Raw genomic sequence first — 20,230 nt, 5'->3', positions numbered from 1 at the left:
CCGACAGCCGTCAAGTATGTGGAGACGAGGTCGCTTGGGGATAAATGTTTGACGTCACCGGCCCTATGCTAGAACGGTGAAACGGATAGTGGGTGCAGCAGCGGCGGATGAAGTGGGAACGGGCTAGACTTTCTGCTGTGGCCTGTAGCCTTGTTCTGCAGCGCTGGTGCTGGTCATCTCAGGCGTTGCGAGTAATCTTGTTTTTGGCGTGGAGCTGCCATGATGCTAGTCGCGGCATGCGTCCTTGTGTGGAACCTCCGGCTCTTGCTTGAACCTTGACCTGGACTTTGACCTTGGAACTTGTTGTTTGGCAGTTTACCCTGTCTGAAGTTTCCCTTTCAACCTCATTTACTATACACTTGAGATACTGTTTACCGCAGTTTTCGTCCCATCACCCGCCTGAGACATTGAATGATCGCAAGGATTCCCGACGACATGGCGGACAAAAACCAAGACAACGGCTCCGACTCGGAGGTGCAGGAGAGGTCGACCATGGCACAGCAAAAGGCCATCAACAAGAAGAAACAAGACAAACGGGAGGCGGGCTTACAGTCTGCACGGTCCCGCTCATCATCGCGCCGTGCCCGCCGTCAACGTCTCGAAGAAGACAAGAAGAACGGAAAGTACATGCACACTACATCGTTAGAAGTCCTCGAGGAAGCCGATGCAAATGGCGACCTCCAAAAGATGGGCATGTTCGAGCGCATCGGTCCCGACAGCACATCAATGGACGGCCCCGTCACACATGCGCGCGCAATGAGAGGAGAGATCCCCATGCGCGGCACAAACCCAAACGAACCCTACCGCATGGAGCCGCAACAAAAGGGCAGCGAGCTGAAGGACCAGGACGGTCTAAAGTTGACGTTGGAGGCGAATTTGGAAATCGAGATTGAACTCAAAGCGAGCATTCGCGGTGACCTGACGCTAAGCTTGTAGTAAGTTCACCCCCACCTTCGCCCTTTCGCTTACACTGCGCCATACAAGACTGCACGAGCGAAAGCGACGAAGGTACCGAGTAGATGAGGACAGACGAATGCTAATTGGCATTGCACAGCCAATAACACATTGTTGTCATCCAAATCGAAAAGACTCCCATCGCTTTCATCGTGCACTTTGTCCGCAACACGACCCCTCCTTTCTATTCTTCCCTCGCCAGCCCTCTGGCATGTACATGTAACTGAACTTAACAGTGAATAGTGCTTGATCGATATCGCATGTTCTGTTCCCACGACGTTAACGACTCGGCCCGATCGATACCACCGACCACAACACCGGGAAGCGTATGTGGAGACTCTGTCTGAGCGTTTAGGAGTTCATTTGGTTGCTGGATTTTGGGCTTGAATAGTAGCATCACAAAGATAAAAGAATCAATAATGATATTATGACAAGCCTTCGGACCGTTAACACCCTGCATGCAATCTCGGCCGCAGTCATGGTACCGAGGCCGCGATTCGCGCAATGCGGCGGGAGCTCAAAACACGGTCGCGCGGACGTGACCGGACTAACATACCGTTTGGTTTGACCGACGCAGGGTCAACACAAGTTATTCTGTTGACATCCCGCGTCTGACGGCTGTAGCATAGAAATTGCAGTACATCCGACAGAACTTCGACTGGCCTAAGCGTAACGGCCAGACCCATCTAGTCAACCCTCAACATTTGAAAGTTGGAACGGTCCCCAGTTACTGATTCAAATACTGTAAACCTTCCAAAGTCTTTGAGCATACTCAGCCGGTAGCGATCACGTAAGCAGAAGCAACCGTGTCTGCTACAATACGGTACCTCTCTTTGACAGATGGACCCCTTTTCACTTGCTGCGACAAAAGAATTCTCCGAAGCTGGTCTTCAATCGTTTATCTAAAAACTGTCAGCCATAGCCGCCTCTTTCCTTTTCCGTACACTTATAGTGCTAAATTAATCGTAAGCGACCTGTTTCCCCAGTGTTTATATTGCGTCAAATTAATGCCAAAGTAGCCAAGAACGTCATCCGATGGGCATCCACACTCGCATGTACACCGTCGTGCCCGGTTAGTATCTTACTTGCTGGACCCTCATTGCCTTCGTGCTAACGTATCAAAGACAATGTTGGCATGGAAGGATGCGACGCAATCCGTATGAATGGCGCAAATGAATTGTGTGCATATTTCTCAGCCATCTTAGACCCTATCCCCACAGGACATTCGACCAAGTTGGGACAGGAAACGCGTGTACCAAACACACACACGCGTCGCAGTGCAGTTGTTGCCTCGAATTACGCGCCTTCCTGGATCTCTCGGAGACGCCCGTCTAACAATGCCCGGTTCTCCCGGCGCTCTACAGTCGTCGAAGGTGCGCATGGCTCTGACGTATCCAATGACCATTTGGAGGACCTTGTGGATAGTATCGAGAACTTCCGGTTTACCACAATGGTAACTACTATCACTCTCAATAAGATATCAGATCTGCGCACCATCGTGGTCATGACCAGCAACAACCTGCTGAACGCCGGATGGGACCTTCACCGCCTGTACATGATTTGGAGCGAGATCACTGCAGATGCTCCAAGTGATGATGTCGTGGGAATCCTTAAACCATGGAGTCGTCTGAGCAAAGAGCGTGTTGCGAAAGCTTGCCAAAAAATGGAGCGTGCTCTTGCTATACACAAAACCTGGACCGAAAACATGGCTTGCACTCGCACGCTAGCCATGACTCTGAACCTGATGAGCCAGAGATGGTGGAGGACGTTTGACGAAAGATATAGAGAGTTGGCTATGCTGGATCCGCGAGATGTTGCTGGCCAGGTGGCGGTCGTCATGGAAGTGCATCTCGATATGAAAGAGGAAGTAGTGACCCCGACCGCACCTACCCGCCGGAGAAGCCTGAAGCGCGGTCTTTCCACACGATCATCCAGTGCTACGCGCCTCAGGAACCCCGTTCTCCCATCAGTTGCCGAAACTACCGAAATGGAACCTTTGGAGAAGACGCGACATTCTATAGCGACCTCGCATTTGACACGCAGGTCAAGTACTGGATCCAATATCCCGCGATGGTCACTCCCTGCCACTTCAAGAATTCCACGACCCGTACAATCTTCATCAGCGCATGTTGTTGCGCAGCCTGTAATCATCACCAAACATGCTGTCCAGGATATTCCGAACTTCTCCCGGCCCACCAAGCCGACTTCGATGGCAAGGCAGTCGCCTCAGAACACCACGCAACCCGAGATGGAATCTGGTTCGCCTCCTGATACACAACCGCAAACCCACGTGATTGAAGATCCTCAGTCGAACCCAGCCCCGACCACGACAGAGCCTGAGAAAAAGAGTGGAGAGCGCCCGGCCCCCTCTCTCGTCAGAGCCGCTAGCTACCATGGAAGAGAGCCACGACCACTCCTTCTTCGAGCCTTCCCGTGCGTGCCTAGCAAGATTGAACGGTCTGTTGGTAGGAAATCCACGGAATCGCATCGCCCTATTCTTCATGTGCGTCGCTCAAGCTCTATAAGTAGACTCTCGGTGAACCTTGCCCGCAACGGCGCCACCAAGACAATGTGATATGCCAGTCGCCTATTCGAGATGGAACCATTCTTTTCTCAAGAATTGGTGATTCAAGACCTGCTCGGATACCTTTGGGCTCACCCCAGAGTCGGTATCGGAGCGATACTACTGCACCTAACCCATGATCGGAGGAAAAGGCCACACGCACTGACGGCATGGCTGTTCTAGCTTCGGCTCGCCATCCGAACACGCGAAAACGAATCGTTCGTCCCGGATGGAGAGTCGATAGCTGTGACTAGGGTGGTGTTTGGCGCGGCAAATGACGCTGTGTACTACGATAGAAGAAGAGGAGTCATGGCGAATACAATGGGAAAGAAGAAATCCATGTTCTCATGACGATGACGAATATCAATACGCAAACCCCACTGCGCCTGTCCGCTTTCGCCAACAGCTCACCGATGGAGCACCGACATCCCCACAACCCACAGCTCTTGGCATCGATTGTTCGCACGCGCCATGCAGTCTTCTTTCGTTTTCAACGCGGACATGGTCGCAAAAGGCGAAATGGTGTCGTGTCTCGGACTTGCCACGCTGCCTACAGGAGACACAATGACCTTTGCTTGACAGGAGCAGTGTATCGCTCCTTGTTAGTAGCGGACTTGTCGCCGACCACAGCTTTGGAGTTATTATTATCCCTATCAATATTAGATGTACATCAGACCATTGGATATCCACTTCCTCCGAGCCTACGATGGTTCACTACGCGGGCCGCTCCATTGTTACACGAGGTCCCACAGAACGCAACGTGGCGGTGCGCCCGCATAGACCTGTAATCTCGTCGTGTTGCCACGCTGTCGTACTCGCGGGGTCCGATTTCCCCTCGAGCTGGATCTGAGCTAGGCTTTGTCACGGGATAAGACTGGCTCCCCTGTCGGCCACGCGCTTCTACACCAATGCTCGGGTCGCCGACGGAATGGCCTTCCCGATGTGATCAACCTTGATCCTCAACAGTAAATAGCTCCGCCTGTTACTTCTTCTGATGAGATTTAGCACTAGTGTTGGCCAGATCTCGGGGATGTTGAACATTCAGGAAAATGCCGAGAGATGAGAATGTATGCTTCATTCAGCACTTCGCCCCTCAAACCCCTCCTTCTGAAGTCGCCGTCGGTTGAGGTCGCAGTGCTCCTGGTCACTGCACCCGTGTATTCTCTAGTTATCAGAGTCCCGCTGCTTACCAAGGTTACTCCTCAACCACACTGACCGCTGTTTCCAAGGAGCACTGTCCGTACAAGGTATCTACAAGTTCAGTTCTTGAACTGTTGTGCAACGCCAACGAAACGTTCAGACCTTTGAAAAGCCGCAAGTTGGCGCAAGAGCGACGATGTATGCAAGGGTTGTGACACAGACTCCAGCTCTGTTCCGAGATCCACCGATCATGTGCATCGAGACGCGTCGTTGGTGAGGAGAAAAGCTCGTTCATCTGTGCTCCGAGTCAGTGTACACCGGGAAATCGCGCTTGCTGGTTCTTTTAAGCAAGCCATGGTACTGGAGATGCTACCTTCCGCAGGCATTGCCGAAGGAGCTTGCTTAACCGTAATTACCTGTGGTCTTGCACTTCACACCCAGCGTTCGCTTGACGATACTCCCGAGACGCCTGTCTATTCCATCGTTTGAGCGACTCGTACATGTCGTCATAGCTTATCACAGCCTCGAGCAAACTGCTACCTATTCAACAAAGTCAACCCAGAATATGCCTCTCCAAAAACCTCTTCCACGGGGAATGGCCCCCACCGATCAGCTCCCCTCGAATTCCCGACAGATACAGGGAAGAAGGAGAAGTCTACATACTATCAGTGAATTGTGCGTCACAGATGATGCAGCGCCCGACTTCAGTTCCTTTATTGCGGGAAAGCCCAAACAACGAAGTCAAACCCACCGTCCTGCTACCAAAAGGAGCTCTCAAGACCTCAGCAAAAGGCGAAGCTTACCCCAGTATTCTTCAAGCCAACAATGTCTCCAGGCTCTTGCCGTCTCTCCACCTATGCATCCGTCCTCACCATACCATGTACAGTCGTCGCAAGATCCCTCTAGCAACGAAGCAGCCATGGAAAAAGAAGGTTGGAACGCAAGAAGAGAGAGAGCAAGGATACAAAGTGAACGAGCTGTAGCAGCATCAACATATCGTCAGCAGCCTCTAAGTCACATACCTCCAAACGGAGGCTACTCCACGATACCGAGGAAGCCAATACCATCCCCTTCCAGCACCAGCCTCCGGTCATACTCTAGCCATCAAATGCTCGCAAATAGCCGCTCAATCAGCGGCATCTCATCATCCTCTTCCAACACACTCGATCATCGATCCAGTCTCGGGACAATGGCTGGCCACTCCGATGCTTCCACCTTTGACATTGGAGCGCCCGAGAGAGAAAGCACAGATTCCAGCTCCTATCAGTCCACCCGCGACAGCGTAGTAAGAAGATCGCGATCTGGTTCCTCGTCGGATGCATCCTGTGCCTCTCCGCCGCTGCCCATCGCCTCGCCTCCTCCGAAACTACGGCACCATTCCATGCCCACTCGATACATACACAAGGAGCTCACCACAGTACCGTCATATACCTTCCCATGTCGACCTGGTACCGGTACAAGAACTTCCTCATTACCCAGCCTACATGTCGAGTCGCCCGGCTCAAACAAACGACACAGCACATCATCCCAACATCACCAACACAGCGACATACAACGAGCACGACTAGAGTCGCTTGTCGCACTAACGGCTGAGCGTCCCCTGTCTCTTACCCACAGACACAAGACATATCCATACCCGATGAGAAGTCCACACCGCCCAAGCGTGTCATCCCGGCCACGACCACACTCGTACCACAAGTCTCCACCGCAGCCACTATCCACCCCGTCCCCAACCAACAATCGGTACTATCCCAAGTCTACCAGCCCTAACACACTGGAGAAGCGTACGGTACCTAGGCGAGAGACGCTGGCGCAGTGGAAGGCTGAGCGCGACGAGGCTAAGATGGAGTTTTATGGTATACGACGGGCGAGTATGAAGGAGAGGGTTCGACGGGCGAATGAGCTGGAGCAGGAGAGGGAGGAGGAATTAGTTAGGATGGGTAAAGGGACAGGGGAGAAGGGAGACTGTGATGATGATGGTGAGGGAGGGGCGGGGTGTTTTGGTGGGATTCTAGGCATGTTCCGGATGGGGAGATAGGACGATTGTGTGTGTGGTGTGTTTTCCATGTGAATTCGATATATGTATTACGAGTAATTTTTAATGTAATGACATGAGTTATGTGGTGCGAGATGAAGAATCACAATGCGTAGTTCACGTGTATTTCACATGAAATCCCCATCAATCTGCCGCTCATCCAAGTCCACAGTCAAATTAAACAACCTTCTCGCATTTCCCCTCGCAACCTTCCTCTTCGTCTCCACGCTCATCCCCTCAACCCCATCGAACCAATCCGCCGCATCCTCATTACTCTGAAACGGGTAATCCACACTAAACAAGACTCTCTCTTCACCCATTTCCGCTAGCGTACACTGCGTCGTCGACAAGCGACGCACACCTGATAACGTGGCGTAGAAGTTGTTGCGGAGATAGTACCTCAGTGGGCGCTTATATGGGCCATTAGTACCGGGAACCTCTGCAGCGAGTTGCGTATCTGAGCGGTGTATCAGAAAAGGTAGACCTTCTGCTGCATGACCGAGGATAATTTGGATGTTTGGATGTGTGTCGAAGAGGCCGGATAGCATGAGACGCAAAGCGTGGACTGCAGTTTCTGCGCCATAGGCAAATCCGCCTGTCACAAGGCCGGGGTAGGCGCTAAGGGAGTTGTTGGGATAGTTGTATACGAGTTGTTGGGATGGTGGAGGGGCGCGGGGGTGCAGGTATATGGGCACATTCAAGGCAGCGACTTTGCTCCAGAAGGGGGCATTGATGGGGTCGTCTAGGTAGCGTGTAGTCGAGTTACCGGGCGGGCCAATATCCGTGTATCCGTTTATAGCGGCGCCTTTTGCTCCGAGGAGACTAACGGCGCGCTCGAGCTCAGAGGCGGCAGCTACGGGGTCTTGCATGGGGACGGTAGCAAAGAAGGCAAACTTGTCGGGGTAGGCATTGGCGTATTTGAGGTAGAGTTCATCGTTGATGTCCGTTGAGAACTTTATTGCTAATGCGGTGTCGTGTACGCCTTGGATGCCAGGGGAACTGAGCGAGACGATGACATAGCCTATGCCGCTGTGGTTCATGGACGACAGGCGTCCGTTGATGTCGTCAAGGCGTGCTATCGTATCGAGTGTATTGGGCTAGTGAGTATTGAGTTGAGTTTACAGGATCACGGAAGTTTGTTGCCTTACCAGTGTAGGCGGACGGTTGAGTACGCCTACGACAGCATTGGCGGGTGGGGTAAGATTATACTTGGCCCAGATACTCGTGCCTACATGTTCCTCAAGGGCTACCTTTCCAAAGATACGAGGCACTGACACGGTTGCACTCGTATATCGACGCTGGGTCGCGTTTCCAAGGTAAAGTACGCGGTCGATTGTGGCCATGTTGAGCCAAGTGATGTAGGGTGCCCGCCATGTTGGAATGAGGCGAGTAGTTTTATAGAAAAGAGGCTAAATGGCTCACATACCAGTGGCTGAGGAGTGAGGCATCGTGGGGTGGTACGATAGGGATATTGGTTTTCGTAGGCAGCCACAATGCGGAGATGGGCGACGGTCGAATCTCGCCAGCGCAGTCACAGTTTTGGCATGATAAGCATGGGCTGAGGTTGCAGTAGACGTGATAGCAATGCTGAAGTGCATATGCCGCATGTCGGCCATTTTCGGTGGTACACCAAGTTTGGAGTAAGTTGGAGCCATTGGTAGGCTAGGGCGATTGCGTGTGGAGAGAGCGTCGATCGGTCGGAAATGTGGCGCAGATCAATATAGATGGTAGCCAAGTCGTGTCGAAATGAAACAAATGTCACTTCAGTGGGTAGGATGCGAGGCCATGGCAGGGGCATTCCCGAAGATAGGTGCCGGGCAGAGGGTGCAAGAAGAGCCCCTATCCGCATATCATGGTTTGGGCAGGGCACCTGGTACGCACTACGCAAACCCAACGGCGGCAGGGCAACTAACAGCCGGTCAAGTTGCAGCGTCGAGCGATATGTGCGGCCAGCTATAGCGTGTAGTATCTAACCAGCTTCAACCCCGCCTGTGGAGAGGCCGGCTTATGTGTTCGCGGATGACAAGTGGTGCGAGGTGTGCAAACAAACATGGGTTGGCGATGACAACCATCTACAGTAGTGATTTGAGTGGCTCGGGGAAGCTGTTCATGTTGCGAGCAATCTTCTGGGCACATCTGGGCATGACAGATTCAGACAGAGGGACGCTAGGGGAAGCCAAGGTTTCTATGCCGGATGGTGGTGCACTACGGGACACACGTGCCCACGCCCACATGTCGACACGGGCGTGCAGGTCCAAGGAGAGAAGGTTGAAGCTTGTCACATGGTTCAGTCGGGAGTCAGACGGACTTGGTGCAGCGACAAGAGTGAGAGTAGAGGGAGAGAGAGAGAGAGAGAGAGAGAGGAGAGTTTGGATAGCATTGCATGAAGCCGGCCGTCAGAGCGTCAGGGGCGGGGGAACGTTTGAGCTGGCTATGCACATTACAGCCTTTGGACAGAGTCAAGTGCCATGTCGGCGCGGGAAGACTAGAGCTCGTTACGCGCATCCTTTTGCATTTGCGAGCTAAGGCCTGCTAGACCCTGGCGTTCACACCAACCTTGGACTTTGGACTCGATTGATCCCCGCCTGCAACTGCAAGAACACACGAGCTCGTCTCAACAGCTGGACGTCTATACTGCACTATCCACGTCTTCGCCAGGACTCCCCTTGTTTTCACCACCGCCTGGCCTTGACTTAACTGCTGTGTCTCCTGCTGTCTCTCTTCTGGATTCTGCTTCCCTCCCTCTTCCCTCCCTCCGGCTCGGCATTTTCCAATGTCCCAAGTGCGCCTGGGGCCTGTCTTCACGCCCGCCATCACGTCGTACACGTACAGGCCATTGTCTGCGCCCACGCGCCGCGACTGAGCGCCCCAGCCAAAGTGCCCGCAGAGGCGCCAAAGTGCCCGCGACAGGAGGCAGCCGTGCAGTGCACGCTTCCCCCGCGCCCAAGATGCAGGCGCCGCGCAGAGAAAGCAGTGCCGGCATCGCCCCCCAGCGCCCTGGCCTGAAGACGCGCGCATATTCGGCTCCCAATGTGCCCCGGACGGATGAAGCAGCCGCATCGACGCAGCTCAGTAGTACCGACGAGGGCTGCGAGGGCGAAGAGATCACCGACGACGCCTTCTTCCAGCGCTACCACTTCCCCCACCAGGTCCCATACCCAGAGGAAGAGGACCAAGGTGACAGCAGCGCCGCGTCGTCGTCCGACACTGAAGGCCCTCTGTCTCCCACGCACGCCAAGGACCGCCAGCCTGCCGGCGACGCGGCATCGGAGCCCTCGACGGGTGTAAGTGCTGTCTCTGCGCCTCAGCGCTCGTATGGCGAAACGCTGACGCATGTCTCCCTCCAGTCTGCCAACAGCGACTCGGGCGCGCCGGCTATGCAAGAACTGAACATGGCCGTCATCGGCGCGCGGGGCTCTGGAAGATCCACCTTCATACGAAGAGCCCTCGGCCTGCCCGACGCGGCCACGACGAGCAACTGCTCGCGCACCATTGCCATTGATGGCTCGCCCTACCTTGTGCGCTTCCTCGAAATGATGGCCGACGACGTGCACCTGACCGAGCGCTGCATCATCAAGTGGCCAGAAACGGTGCACGACAGTGTCACTCCACGCATAGATGCCGCCGTCATACTGTATGATGTCACAAATTCAGACAGTCTGGGCAAGGTCCCGGATATGCTCAGTTAGTATCCGTGAGGATGCCTTGGTTTGGCATGCTGACCAAACCCACAGGCATACTTAACAAGGCCCAGTTGCCCATTGTATTGGTCGCCTGCAAATGCGATCAACACCCCGCACATCGCCATGTCGACACAGCCGTGATTGAGCAAAGAGCCAAAACCTTCATTGACGGCTTGTGCGCGTTTCAGACATCGGAATCTGCTCCGGAGACGCACCGAGCATGCCTGTCAGTTATCGCTCGAGCAGCCATAGCGGCTAAGCGACGTAAGTCTCTCATTTCCTTTTGGAACAGCCTGACCCTGCGAACACGCAACATCCATACTTGTGCGCCAAGCATGCACTTTATTGACCCACTACAGCCCGTTCCCAAGCCTCGTCCATGGCACGACGGCGTGCCAATTCTTCTGCAGTCAAATCAATCACCCAAAAGGACCTTTGGGCTCGCAAACACGAGCGTGCTAGCTCAGAAATCTCCATGAGGTTTCAACGCCAGTCCAGCGAAGTTAAGAGTGACCGTTATAAGCCCAGCGATACCAACAAAACTTTCTTCAATGCCGAGGAATCTCCCGGCTATGACTCGCAGGACTCCGATGACCAGGATTCCGACGCCGGCCAAAGCATCATGTCCGTGAAGCCTTCCGATGAGAACGGATATACTTTTGAACAGCTGGTCGACCGCCTACTCGCCCAGCCAATGTCCAAGAATGACTCCAAATTCGTCTCTGTTTTCCTGGCCTTGTACCGGAGGTTCGCAACTCCAGGTCAGTTGCTGGAAGCCATCATTAAGCGTTTTGAGGCCATCAACAAGGAGAAAGACTTACCAATGATTCGCATCATCTCACAGCTTCGCTACCTGGCCATACTGCAGCAATGGGTTGCATACTATCCCGGTGACTTTGCCTATCCGACCACACGCCGACTCATCCGCAGATTTGCAACCTCTCTGGCCTCGAACCGCGAATTTTCAGTAGCTGCGACTGAGATTATCAGAGATCTTGAAATGGTGGTTGAAGACGATGATACCGATTGGGCATGCAGCGATCGCCAACGCGCACAAAATGAGAATATACCCACCTTCCACAACAACGTACTGGATGAAGATTCGGACGAGGATGAATTTTCAAGAGCGTTAGGCCACATGACCGGCCCCTCTGCAAGAAATTCAGTTGCACGGAGCAGCGTGACAGGCGGCACACCATCCTTGGACGGATCTATGGGCTCATCGCAGATCCTACTAACCCAAGTGGAGAAGAATGAACGACTCGCCCGACAGTTGGAGCCCAACCCTATCAAACCCTTGTCCAAGATCCAATGGCACCAACTGATGGGTGAATCGGAAGAGGCCATTGCAAGAGAAATGACTCGGATAGACTGGATCATGTTTTCTTCAGTGCGACCACGTGATCTTGTCCGGCACGTCAGCCTGAATGCCGAAGAGAAGAAGAGATGCAAGAACCTGGAGAATGTGACACGGATGACCGACCATTTCAACCATGTCGCTTTTCTGGTATCGAATTACATTCTTCTACGCGACAAACCAAAGCATAGGGCGCTTATGATGGAGAAGTGGATGAAGATTGCGCGACAGCTCCGAAAGCTGAACGACTACAACATGTTGGGTGCTGTTCTGGCAGGTATCAAAGGCACAGCGGTTTCTCGTTTGATCGCAACAAGGGACCTAGTTCCCCAACCTACAACTCAGGACTTTTGGAAGCTCGACATCCTGATGAACCACTCAAAGTCACACGGCGCATATCGACTGGCATGGGAAAACAGTTCAGGAGAGCGCATACCGTATATTCCCTTGCACCGCCGCGACCTAGTATCAGCCTCGGAAGGGAATTCGACCTTCGTCAATGACAAGAAGAAGACTGATTCGGCATTCTCACCCCACCCAGGAGTCAGTGTCTTCGAAGGCATTGCAGGAAAGCGAGATAGCAAGGAAGCACCGCCTGGCGGGGTAACTGGAAAAGAGAGAATAAACTGGCGCAAGTTTGAGATCATGGGCGAAGTCATTGTTGGAGTACAACGTGCACAGGGTACGCCATATCCCAACTGGCAAAAGTGCGAAGAGATCCGAAATCTCATCCTGGACGTGAAAATCACCAAAGACGAAGATGTGAGTTGGTTGATGGTGCTGGTAGTTCTAGCATGCTAACGTTGATAGGATCTCTTTGAGCGCAGTGCTCATCTTGAAGCGCAGAATGCCAATGAGCGTGGCCGGCTTGTGCGATGGTTCCGAGAGCGTTAGTGCTTGCCCTTTTTACACACCTATTCCCGACTCGGCCTTCTTGTCGCCATCTATTCGTCAGATCAGATAAGCTAAGTTCGCGTCTTCACAGCTGGACGCCTGTCCTTGGCCTCGATACCATCCCTTACATCCATGTCGTCCTTGGCTCTACCCTCGCCACCAAGTCACACGGCGACGAGCATCAGAAGCCATTTACACACCTGAGCACGACCGCATCACCATATCGCTATTCATACCCATCTTCGCCATATATACCCATCTGTCCAGGAGAGTACTGCATTCGTAACGACGGACGTTTTCGCATTTATACCACCATCTAATACTGTCGATATTGCTATTCTGCTTTACTGCACGATACCTCTGCCCACTGGCGTTTTATACAAGCGGTACCACACAGTCAAGAACATCTGGCAAGATGTTTGCTGTTCCAAGCTACGGAGCTTGTTGGACACTCTGTTACTTTATAGCTAGAGTCTGGCTTTACAGCTAGAGCATTTGCTTGTTCCCTTTGTTGAATAAGCAAGCGTTTTAGCTGCAGATCTAGACTCTAGCTAAGCAATCATTTATTGAGTTTGTATTCTTAGCATTTATACATCGGAACGGAACTGTACGCATTCTGGTCTCGGCGTAAACGAGTTGGCGTATAGCGTATTTAGTAGACATGGCATCATGTCCATACAAGGTTGGATAACTCCATCTTATACGGTATCACCAATCCAGCCTCTTTAGGCTTCAAATTCAACAGTTTGCATAAATGTCCACATAAAACACCACAGAGGCCCGTTACACGCTAAGATTGGAGTACTTGGAGTGATGCCGTGCATATGCACCGATACGGGGGATCGTCACAGGACAATCGATCGTATTCGTGATTATCAGATGAGATAACCGACGCAAGCACTAGTTATGACTTTGCATTAATTGGCAATTTGGAGAAGGAGACGCGCACTGCTTGGTGGCTGAGATATCTTTAGTCCGTATCGGAGGTGGGGAAGGGCGGAATGCTCCCCGCAGTCGGTAGCGCAGTCGCAGACCCTTGCCGCCGATGCGGCGTCATAACTTTTTCTCACGCGCAAACAGTCACATCACAATTTCGCTAATCTTACCTTTGTACACGCACAAGATGGCATCTGAGAAGAAGGTAGCGGAAAACATGCTCTGGGGAGGCCGTTTCACGGGTATGCATGTTCAATCGCTCAATCGGGCTAAGAGGACTGAAGACTAACATGTGTGTGTGCACAGAGGGGCTTGACCCAGTCATGGAGCAGTACAACGCTTCGCTACCCTATGACCGACTATTCTACGCTGAAGACATTGCCGGCTCCATTGCCTTTGCTCGCGCCAACAAGAACAATGGCATCCTCACAGAGGACGAGTTCGCTGCCATTGAAAAGGGCATGGCCCAGATCAAGGAAGAGTGGGCATCGAATTCGTTCCAAGTCAAAGCAAACGACGAAGACATTCACACTGCAAACGAGCGGAGGCTGAGCGAAATCATCGGCAAAGACATTGGCGGAAAACTACACACAGGGCGGAGTCGAAATGAGCAAGTCGCAACCGACATGCGGTTATGGCTGCGAGAACAACTCCGTACACTTGAGGGCTACCTAAAGCTGCTTATCAAGACGTCTGTGCAGCGAGCCGAAGCTGAAATCGACGTGCTCATGCCCGGCTACACACATCTCCAGAAAGCCCAGCCAGTCCGCTGGTCGCACTGGATCCTCTCGCACGCCACGGCTTTTGCCTCTGAACTCGAGCGCCTCCGCGAAGTCATCAAGCGCGTGAACCGCTCCCCGCTCGGCTGCGGCGCCCTTGCCGGAAACCCGTTCAACATCGACCGGGCCGCCATGGCCGCAGAACTCGGTTTTGAATCCCTCCTCACAAACTCGCTCAACGCCGTCGGCGACCGCGACTTTGTCTTTGAAACTCTGCAGTGGGGCTCCAGCTTCATGCTCAAGATGTCTCGCTGGGCAGAGGACCTGATCATCTACTCGAGTTTGGAATTCGGCTTCGTCAGGCTCGCAGATGCGTACTCGACGGGTAGCTCGCTCATGCCGCAGAAGAAGAACGCGGATAGTCTGGAACTCATCCGTGGTAAGAGCGGCCGTGCGTTTGGCCACATGGCGGGTTTGTACGTTACCATCAAGGGTCTGCCAACGACGTACAACAAGGATCTCCAGGAGTCTGTCGAGCCCCTCATCGATCACATCAAGACTGTCAGCGACTCGATCCAGATTGCTACAGGTGTCTTGTCTACCCTCAGCATCAACGCGGACAAGATGCACGCTGCGCTTGCCCCTGAGATGCTCGCTACTGAATTCGCAGATTACCTTGTTAGGAAGGGCGTTCCGTTCCGTGAGGGTCACCATATCTCAGGTCGTGTTGTTGCGCTTGCGGAGAATGAGGGCGTGCCTATGGATAAACTTAGTCTCGAACAGCTCAAGGGTATTGACTCTAGGCTCGGAGATGATGTTGTTGAGTGCTTGGATTATGAGCGTGCGGTTGAGCTGAAGAACGCGACGGGCGGCACGAGTAAGAGTGCGGTCATGGAGCAGATTGATATCTTAAAGAAGATCTTGTAGGGAGGAATCTATACAAGGTCTGGAGGTAGGGTGTTGAGTTGACGGATGAGGAGTTACGTAGTATGACGCTATCATGATCATGACCAGGATTTGTTGTATCAAAAGACAACAATACAAAAAAGACAGTTTTGGATTCATGACCTCTTGGTCAATTGATGAGACTAAACCTTCACAATCTATGTGGAGCCTTCCCAGGTTCTCCGAGGCGAACTCGCCCACTATCCAAACGCCAGCGCATTGCAAAAAGAGAAAAGAGAAGAAAAAAGGGATATCATCCATCGTCACAATCCACCCACGATAGCCGCAATAACACCCACACTCAGCAATATTCTCAGCCCCCAGCCCGCACTAACCTTCACACCCGCATTCGCATACCCACTCTCCCTCTTCACAACCCTCCCCTTCTCTCTCCTAACCACCTTCTCCGCCTCAAAACAAGCAAAACTTTCTCCCTCTCTCGCAATCTCGGCCTCATCCATCTTCTGCTTTAAACACGTCTGCACCAAGCTCGGGGAATCAGTGATGCAGTACAAGAAACATCCGTCGTTGTCTTCCGAGTTTACAATGACGGGGGGTGTTGATGACGAGGAGGACGTAGATGTGGTGTCGGGTGCGGAGTATGTGGCGAGGGCGTTGATGTGGCCGTTGCAGCAGGCGTGGAGGATAGAGCTGTTTTGGCCGCCGATGGGGACAGCACAGGAGGAGAGGGTGGTGGGTGGGTGGGGGATCGAGGTTGAAGGTGCGCAGGACATTTTCGGTGGTAGTTAAGACGTTTGTTTGTGTTTTGGATTTGAAAAGTTTATTGTAGTAGGAGTTGTTCCCGTGGTGTTTTGATGCGCTCGATGTTGTAGTGGTCGTGTATCAAACACTGTTTGCTCGTCTTGGTTCCAAGGAAATCGTATAAATCGTTCGAAGAGATGGCGATATGACAACGGCCTCGCTATGCAGAGAAGAATTGAGCTCAAGGAAAGTAGATTCGAAACGATGATGGAAAAAAGAGACGATACGATGTGGTTCACAGAACACACTGGTAAAGGACCAAAGGAAAGATGACTGAAGAAGACGTTTGAAAGCTGATGAATACTCTACTACCATCTCCCGCAGAGCCTCATATGTACAAAAAACGGCCTTCTAAGAATATCCCTGGGGTGGAGATGCGGGTATGCGGGTATGCGGGTAGAAAGGTTTAGGCGCGAGATCCCACTCCAGCGTTACGCGCCGACCCTCTGGGCTGTGCTACAGGCCTTGGTTGGTCGGCAATGCCCCATGGGATTGCGCGCTAGCCTGTGCGGACAGATCCGAAACAACATGTTCTCTTGTTTGTACCTTTTTCTATATGCATTTGGCGAAATTGCCATGGTTTGTTGAGTCCAATGGGATGACGAGCTGGCTCCGTGAGGGAAGCGTCACGTGTTTTTCGTGGAGCCGCTAGTACGGAACTTTTGGGGGGCCTTTCCGATGTTCCGAAACAAGCGCCAGATGCGTTCGGGCTTTCGAATCAATTGCCATGTTCTATTCTTGACTACTCTCGTCCTCTTCTTCATGCGCAGCAGCCCAGGGACTTCTTTTGCGTAGCGATACGCCCCGTTTCTCGAGGACGAAGGGGATTGGTGCCAAGCAGATGGCGATAGCCATTAGCACCAAGCTTGCATTTCTTGTCCCTACGCTGAGGAAGAGATGTCGTCCGACAAGTGGGAACCCAGCGCCAGCGAGATTTCGGATTAGCCCGATGCCCGCGAGTGCGGATGCGGAGTATGTCTTGTATGCGTCTTCCGTGTATGTGAGGGTCATTAGGACTACAGCCAAACCGTTAGCGACATGCCCCAACGAAAGATTGATAAAAGACTCACTTAGGGTATAAAAAGACCAGCCCCAGAAAGCGCTAGCCAGTACTGCAAAGAATGGGTGTATGTTTGGCGTGGCTGTGAGTGCAAAAGCCAAGAGTGACACCGGCAACACGATAGCTGCTAGCTTTGCATGATGCACTCTTGCTTCCGGAACGTCGCGATTCCCGGCTTGAATAACCCGGCGTTGGTAGTATCGTTCTTGGAAGATGTTCGTTCCCAACCCTATCGTGATGCCTGCTACGATCCCAAGGAAAGAAATACCAACACCAATGGTATCAAAGCCGTACCCGTCTGGGCCGAAAATCATGTGAAATGCGCCGTTGAATAGGAATGAGAGGCCATACAGAAAGCCGTTGTATAAGGCTCCAAATTGAACAATGGCCTCGGTACCCAGGAAGCGGAATGGGCGTGCCAATGCTGTGCCAAAAAGTTGCTTCGGTCCTCGTTGTTTCATCTCATCCGGTACCTCCAGCTCTTCGTCTCCCGTCGCGTTACGCAACGCTCTAGCTCTTCGCAGCAAAATCACGCTGTGTCTCGTTTCTCCAAGCGAATACAGAGCAATAACCATAACAACCCAAAACACAAGGCAAATGAAGAACATGACGCGGAAAACAGCATGCCACGACCTGCCCTTTGCGATAAACGAGAAAAGCACAAAGCCCGTCGGACTACCTCCCGTAGCAGCCCAAAGAAACCAAGACATGGCTGGCCCGGTATCATGATGATGAAAAAGATCCGCAATAGTTCCCCCAAAGTTGGATATCGTGACCGACGAAAAGTAGCCGGAGAAAAGCCTCAGAACGAAGAACAGGCCGAGGCTCTCCACATACGTCGTCCCCAAGAGCAACACAAGAAAGATTCCATAGGACACCACATACACAGGCCGCCGGCCAAAGTACTCAGATAACGGTGCTAGAGTCATAGGTCCAAAGGCCAACCCAAGCACGTACATACTCAACCCCAGGACCGCGACGCTTGCTGATACGTCCATGTCTTTGCCAAAGTCGCCTGCAACGGGACTGAAGCCACTTGCGCCCCAAGAAACGCTAAGGTCTATAGGCACGATTGAAGCGATCATGAGCCATTTTCGTGTCCTTGACCAGTTGCGCGGGTCTTCTGGGTCGTTGGGCTCGAACGTTATGACGTTGGCTGGTGCTTTTGGCAGCAACGGCTCGTTCTCTGTAGCGAGAAGGCTCATGCTGGCAGACATATATCGAGAGATATATCCTATCCCTCGCTCGGATCTATGATGCAAATAGGATATAGTGGAATTTGTTGTTATCGGGAGTTGAGAAGTGACAGTGCTTCTTCGGGAGCGATGACGACGGAGACCACCTGCGCATGCTTAGTCAGCCACTATGTCTAGTTTAGGCTTAGAGGGTTAGACACTGGCTTAGTAGTGAGGCTTCTGAATTTCCAATGAAAGAGGATAACTACACTTAATCATGAGAAGGATAAATTGAGATTATGAAGTGGTCATATATTCATACACGTGGGCTTATGGTCGCCCGTGCTACACCATGAAATGCTTTTCCACCATTCGTGGCGGGTACCTAAGGCTGCGACTGGAAACAGTGCCGCTTTTTGCATATTAAGCTATAATACATAGAGACATCTCATTCTCGAGACTCTAGTTACCGACCTGGATCGCGTAACCGCCATCGACTGTGACAGTCTGGCCATTAAGGTACTGGCATCCGACAGCGAACAAGATAGCAGCAGCCATATCCTGGTCCTTACCAGGACGCTGAGCTGGAAGACCTTCCTTGTGTTCCTTGGGCATCTCACTCTTCTGGTTGTCGTCTCGGCTCTCCTGGGTGGTCATCTCGGAGGGGAAAACACCGGGAGCAATGGAGTTGACGCGGACCTTGATACCGTTCTTCGCAATCTCACTTGCGAGCATTTTGTTCAGGTGAATTGCAGCGCCCTTGCTGCTGTTGTAGGCAAAGTGACCCTGTGAGATGCGAATATGACCAGAAATGGAGCTGATGTTGATGATAGTGCCGGAGTAACCCTTGTGAGTCTCTGTGGCTTTTTGGAGCAAGGGGAGGAAGGCAGTGGACATGAGGAAAGGGCCGACCACGTTGGTTTGGTAGACGTCGAGCCATTCTTGCTCAGTTGTGCCGTCGAAGAGCTTTTCGACTAGCTCATCAGCGCTACCTTTGACCTCTGTCTTTCCTGGAGCGATACCCGCGTTGTTGACTAATTGATTTAGTAATAATTCTTGTAAAAAATTGTGTGGGCTGCTTACCCAGTACGCATAGACACTTCTCTTTTGATTCAATCTCCTTCTTGATCTTTCTGATTGTGACGTCAGTATCTTTTACTCGCTAACCTTCCGATCAAACTTACGACACACCCTCCTTTGTGCTGACGTCTCCAACGATCGGAATGATCTGACCCGCGATGTTCTGTCCATGTACCTCCACAACCTTCTCTAGCTTCTCTTCTGTCCTGCCTACAATGTACACTTTGGCTCCGTTGACAGCGAGAGTTTGAGTGATCATCAGACCAATGCCAGAGCCACCACCAGTCACTAGGGCGACCTTGTCCTTGACATCGAAGACCTGACCCATCTGGAGTTCGGGGTTGTTGGAAGGAGCCATGTTTGCGTAGTTTCGTTGTTGAGTCTGTAGTTGATTGCTGACCTGTTGTGTACGTTCAACTGCTGGTATTCGAGTTTTGAATGTAGTAAGTAAAGAGGGGGAAGATCGTGGTGCAGAAGTTGTGATATAGCGGGTCCGACATCTGACGTCACGAGAAATGCACCACGTAACAAAACGCGTCAATGTGACGTGCGGCGACATTGCAAAAAGAAAAGAAATTGTGTCGAATTTTTTGAAAAGAGTGTGGGTTAAAGGAAATTAATAGGGTGGCTATTTTTGAAGAGTCGCGATGATGTAGTTGTTGAGAAGCAATGTGGAGATCCATAAGTTGCACGCACCTGGGTGACATAAGATACTTGACAGTGTGGGTATGCACCCAGTAGGTGTGTCTGGCGCCTACAATGGCCTCGGTACACTAGTATGTCAAGTATGTCATGTCGCCCAGGCGCAACAAGTAATCAACACCTCACATCCGATTTAGTGTAACAAAGTGTGATATGAGAAAAGTTTAACACTTGTTCCTAATTCTGTCAGAAGTTCTGGCCAAAACGTGTCGCTCGAAGGACTAT

The 20,230-nt window shown here is 52.2% G+C and overlaps 8 protein-coding genes across 8 annotated transcripts; 4 read left to right on the top strand and 4 right to left on the bottom strand.

Annotated features, from left to right (window-relative positions):
* Nucleotides 1-435: 435 nt before the first annotated feature.
* On the top strand, nt 436-1,204 carry PtrM4_106230 (uncharacterized protein; the record flags this gene model as incomplete). The annotated part of the gene is made up of 2 exons (XM_066107683.1): nt 436-935; nt 1,198-1,204. The coding sequence occupies 2 exons, from the start codon at nt 436-438 to the stop codon at nt 1,202-1,204; spliced, it is 507 nt and encodes a 168-aa protein (XP_065962132.1).
* An 803-nt stretch (nt 1,205-2,007) lies between these two features.
* PtrM4_106220 (uncharacterized protein) lies at nt 2,008-3,479 on the top strand (the record flags this gene model as incomplete). Its single annotated transcript, XM_066107682.1, has 3 exons — nt 2,008-2,026; nt 2,079-3,419; nt 3,472-3,479. The coding sequence occupies 3 exons, from the start codon at nt 2,008-2,010 to the stop codon at nt 3,477-3,479; spliced, it is 1,368 nt and encodes a 455-aa protein (XP_065962131.1).
* Nucleotides 3,480-6,820: 3,341 nt separating this feature from the next.
* Nucleotides 6,821-8,035, bottom strand: PtrM4_106210 (metal-dependent hydrolase TIM-barrel protein; the record flags this gene model as incomplete). Its single annotated transcript, XM_001936095.2, has 2 exons — nt 6,821-7,789; nt 7,841-8,035. The coding sequence occupies 2 exons, from the start codon at nt 8,033-8,035 to the stop codon at nt 6,821-6,823; spliced, it is 1,164 nt and encodes a 387-aa protein (XP_001936130.1).
* A 1,605-nt stretch (nt 8,036-9,640) lies between these two features.
* On the top strand, nt 9,641-12,626 carry PtrM4_106200 (GTPase SAR1 and related small G protein; the record flags this gene model as incomplete). The annotated part of the gene is made up of 5 exons (XM_066107681.1): nt 9,641-9,976; nt 10,040-10,376; nt 10,427-10,639; nt 10,735-12,494; nt 12,543-12,626. 5 exons carry the CDS (start codon nt 9,641-9,643, stop codon nt 12,624-12,626), a joined length of 2,730 nt encoding a protein of 909 aa, XP_065962130.1.
* A 1,123-nt stretch (nt 12,627-13,749) lies between these two features.
* Nucleotides 13,750-15,208, top strand: PtrM4_106190 (ArgH, Argininosuccinate lyase; the record flags this gene model as incomplete). The annotated part of the gene is made up of 2 exons (XM_001936097.2): nt 13,750-13,804; nt 13,869-15,208. The coding sequence occupies 2 exons, from the start codon at nt 13,750-13,752 to the stop codon at nt 15,206-15,208; spliced, it is 1,395 nt and encodes a 464-aa protein (XP_001936132.1).
* Nucleotides 15,209-15,489: 281 nt separating this feature from the next.
* PtrM4_106180 (FAP multi-domain protein) lies at nt 15,490-15,960 on the bottom strand (the record flags this gene model as incomplete). Its single annotated transcript, XM_001936098.1, has 1 exon — nt 15,490-15,960. One exon carries the CDS (start codon nt 15,958-15,960, stop codon nt 15,490-15,492), a length of 471 nt encoding a protein of 156 aa, XP_001936133.1.
* Nucleotides 15,961-16,720: 760 nt separating this feature from the next.
* On the bottom strand, nt 16,721-18,253 carry PtrM4_106170 (uncharacterized protein; the record flags this gene model as incomplete). The annotated part of the gene is made up of 3 exons (XM_066107680.1): nt 16,721-17,004; nt 17,059-17,558; nt 17,934-18,253. The coding sequence occupies 3 exons, from the start codon at nt 18,251-18,253 to the stop codon at nt 16,721-16,723; spliced, it is 1,104 nt and encodes a 367-aa protein (XP_065962129.1).
* A 432-nt stretch (nt 18,254-18,685) lies between these two features.
* On the bottom strand, nt 18,686-19,661 carry PtrM4_106160 (FabG, Dehydrogenase with different specificities (related to short-chain alcohol dehydrogenase); the record flags this gene model as incomplete). Its single annotated transcript, XM_001936100.1, has 3 exons — nt 18,686-19,257; nt 19,307-19,356; nt 19,408-19,661. 3 exons carry the CDS (start codon nt 19,659-19,661, stop codon nt 18,686-18,688), a joined length of 876 nt encoding a protein of 291 aa, XP_001936135.1.
* Between the last annotated feature and the right edge of the window lie 569 nt (nt 19,662-20,230).

This window comes from Pyrenophora tritici-repentis, chromosome 5 (assembly GCF_003171515.1).
Source record: "Pyrenophora tritici-repentis strain M4 chromosome 5, whole genome shotgun sequence".
Taxonomy (NCBI): domain Eukaryota; kingdom Fungi; phylum Ascomycota; class Dothideomycetes; order Pleosporales; family Pleosporaceae; genus Pyrenophora; species Pyrenophora tritici-repentis.
Note: the sequence above shows the minus strand (reverse complement) of the source record. Positions and strands in the feature narration are given on the sequence as shown.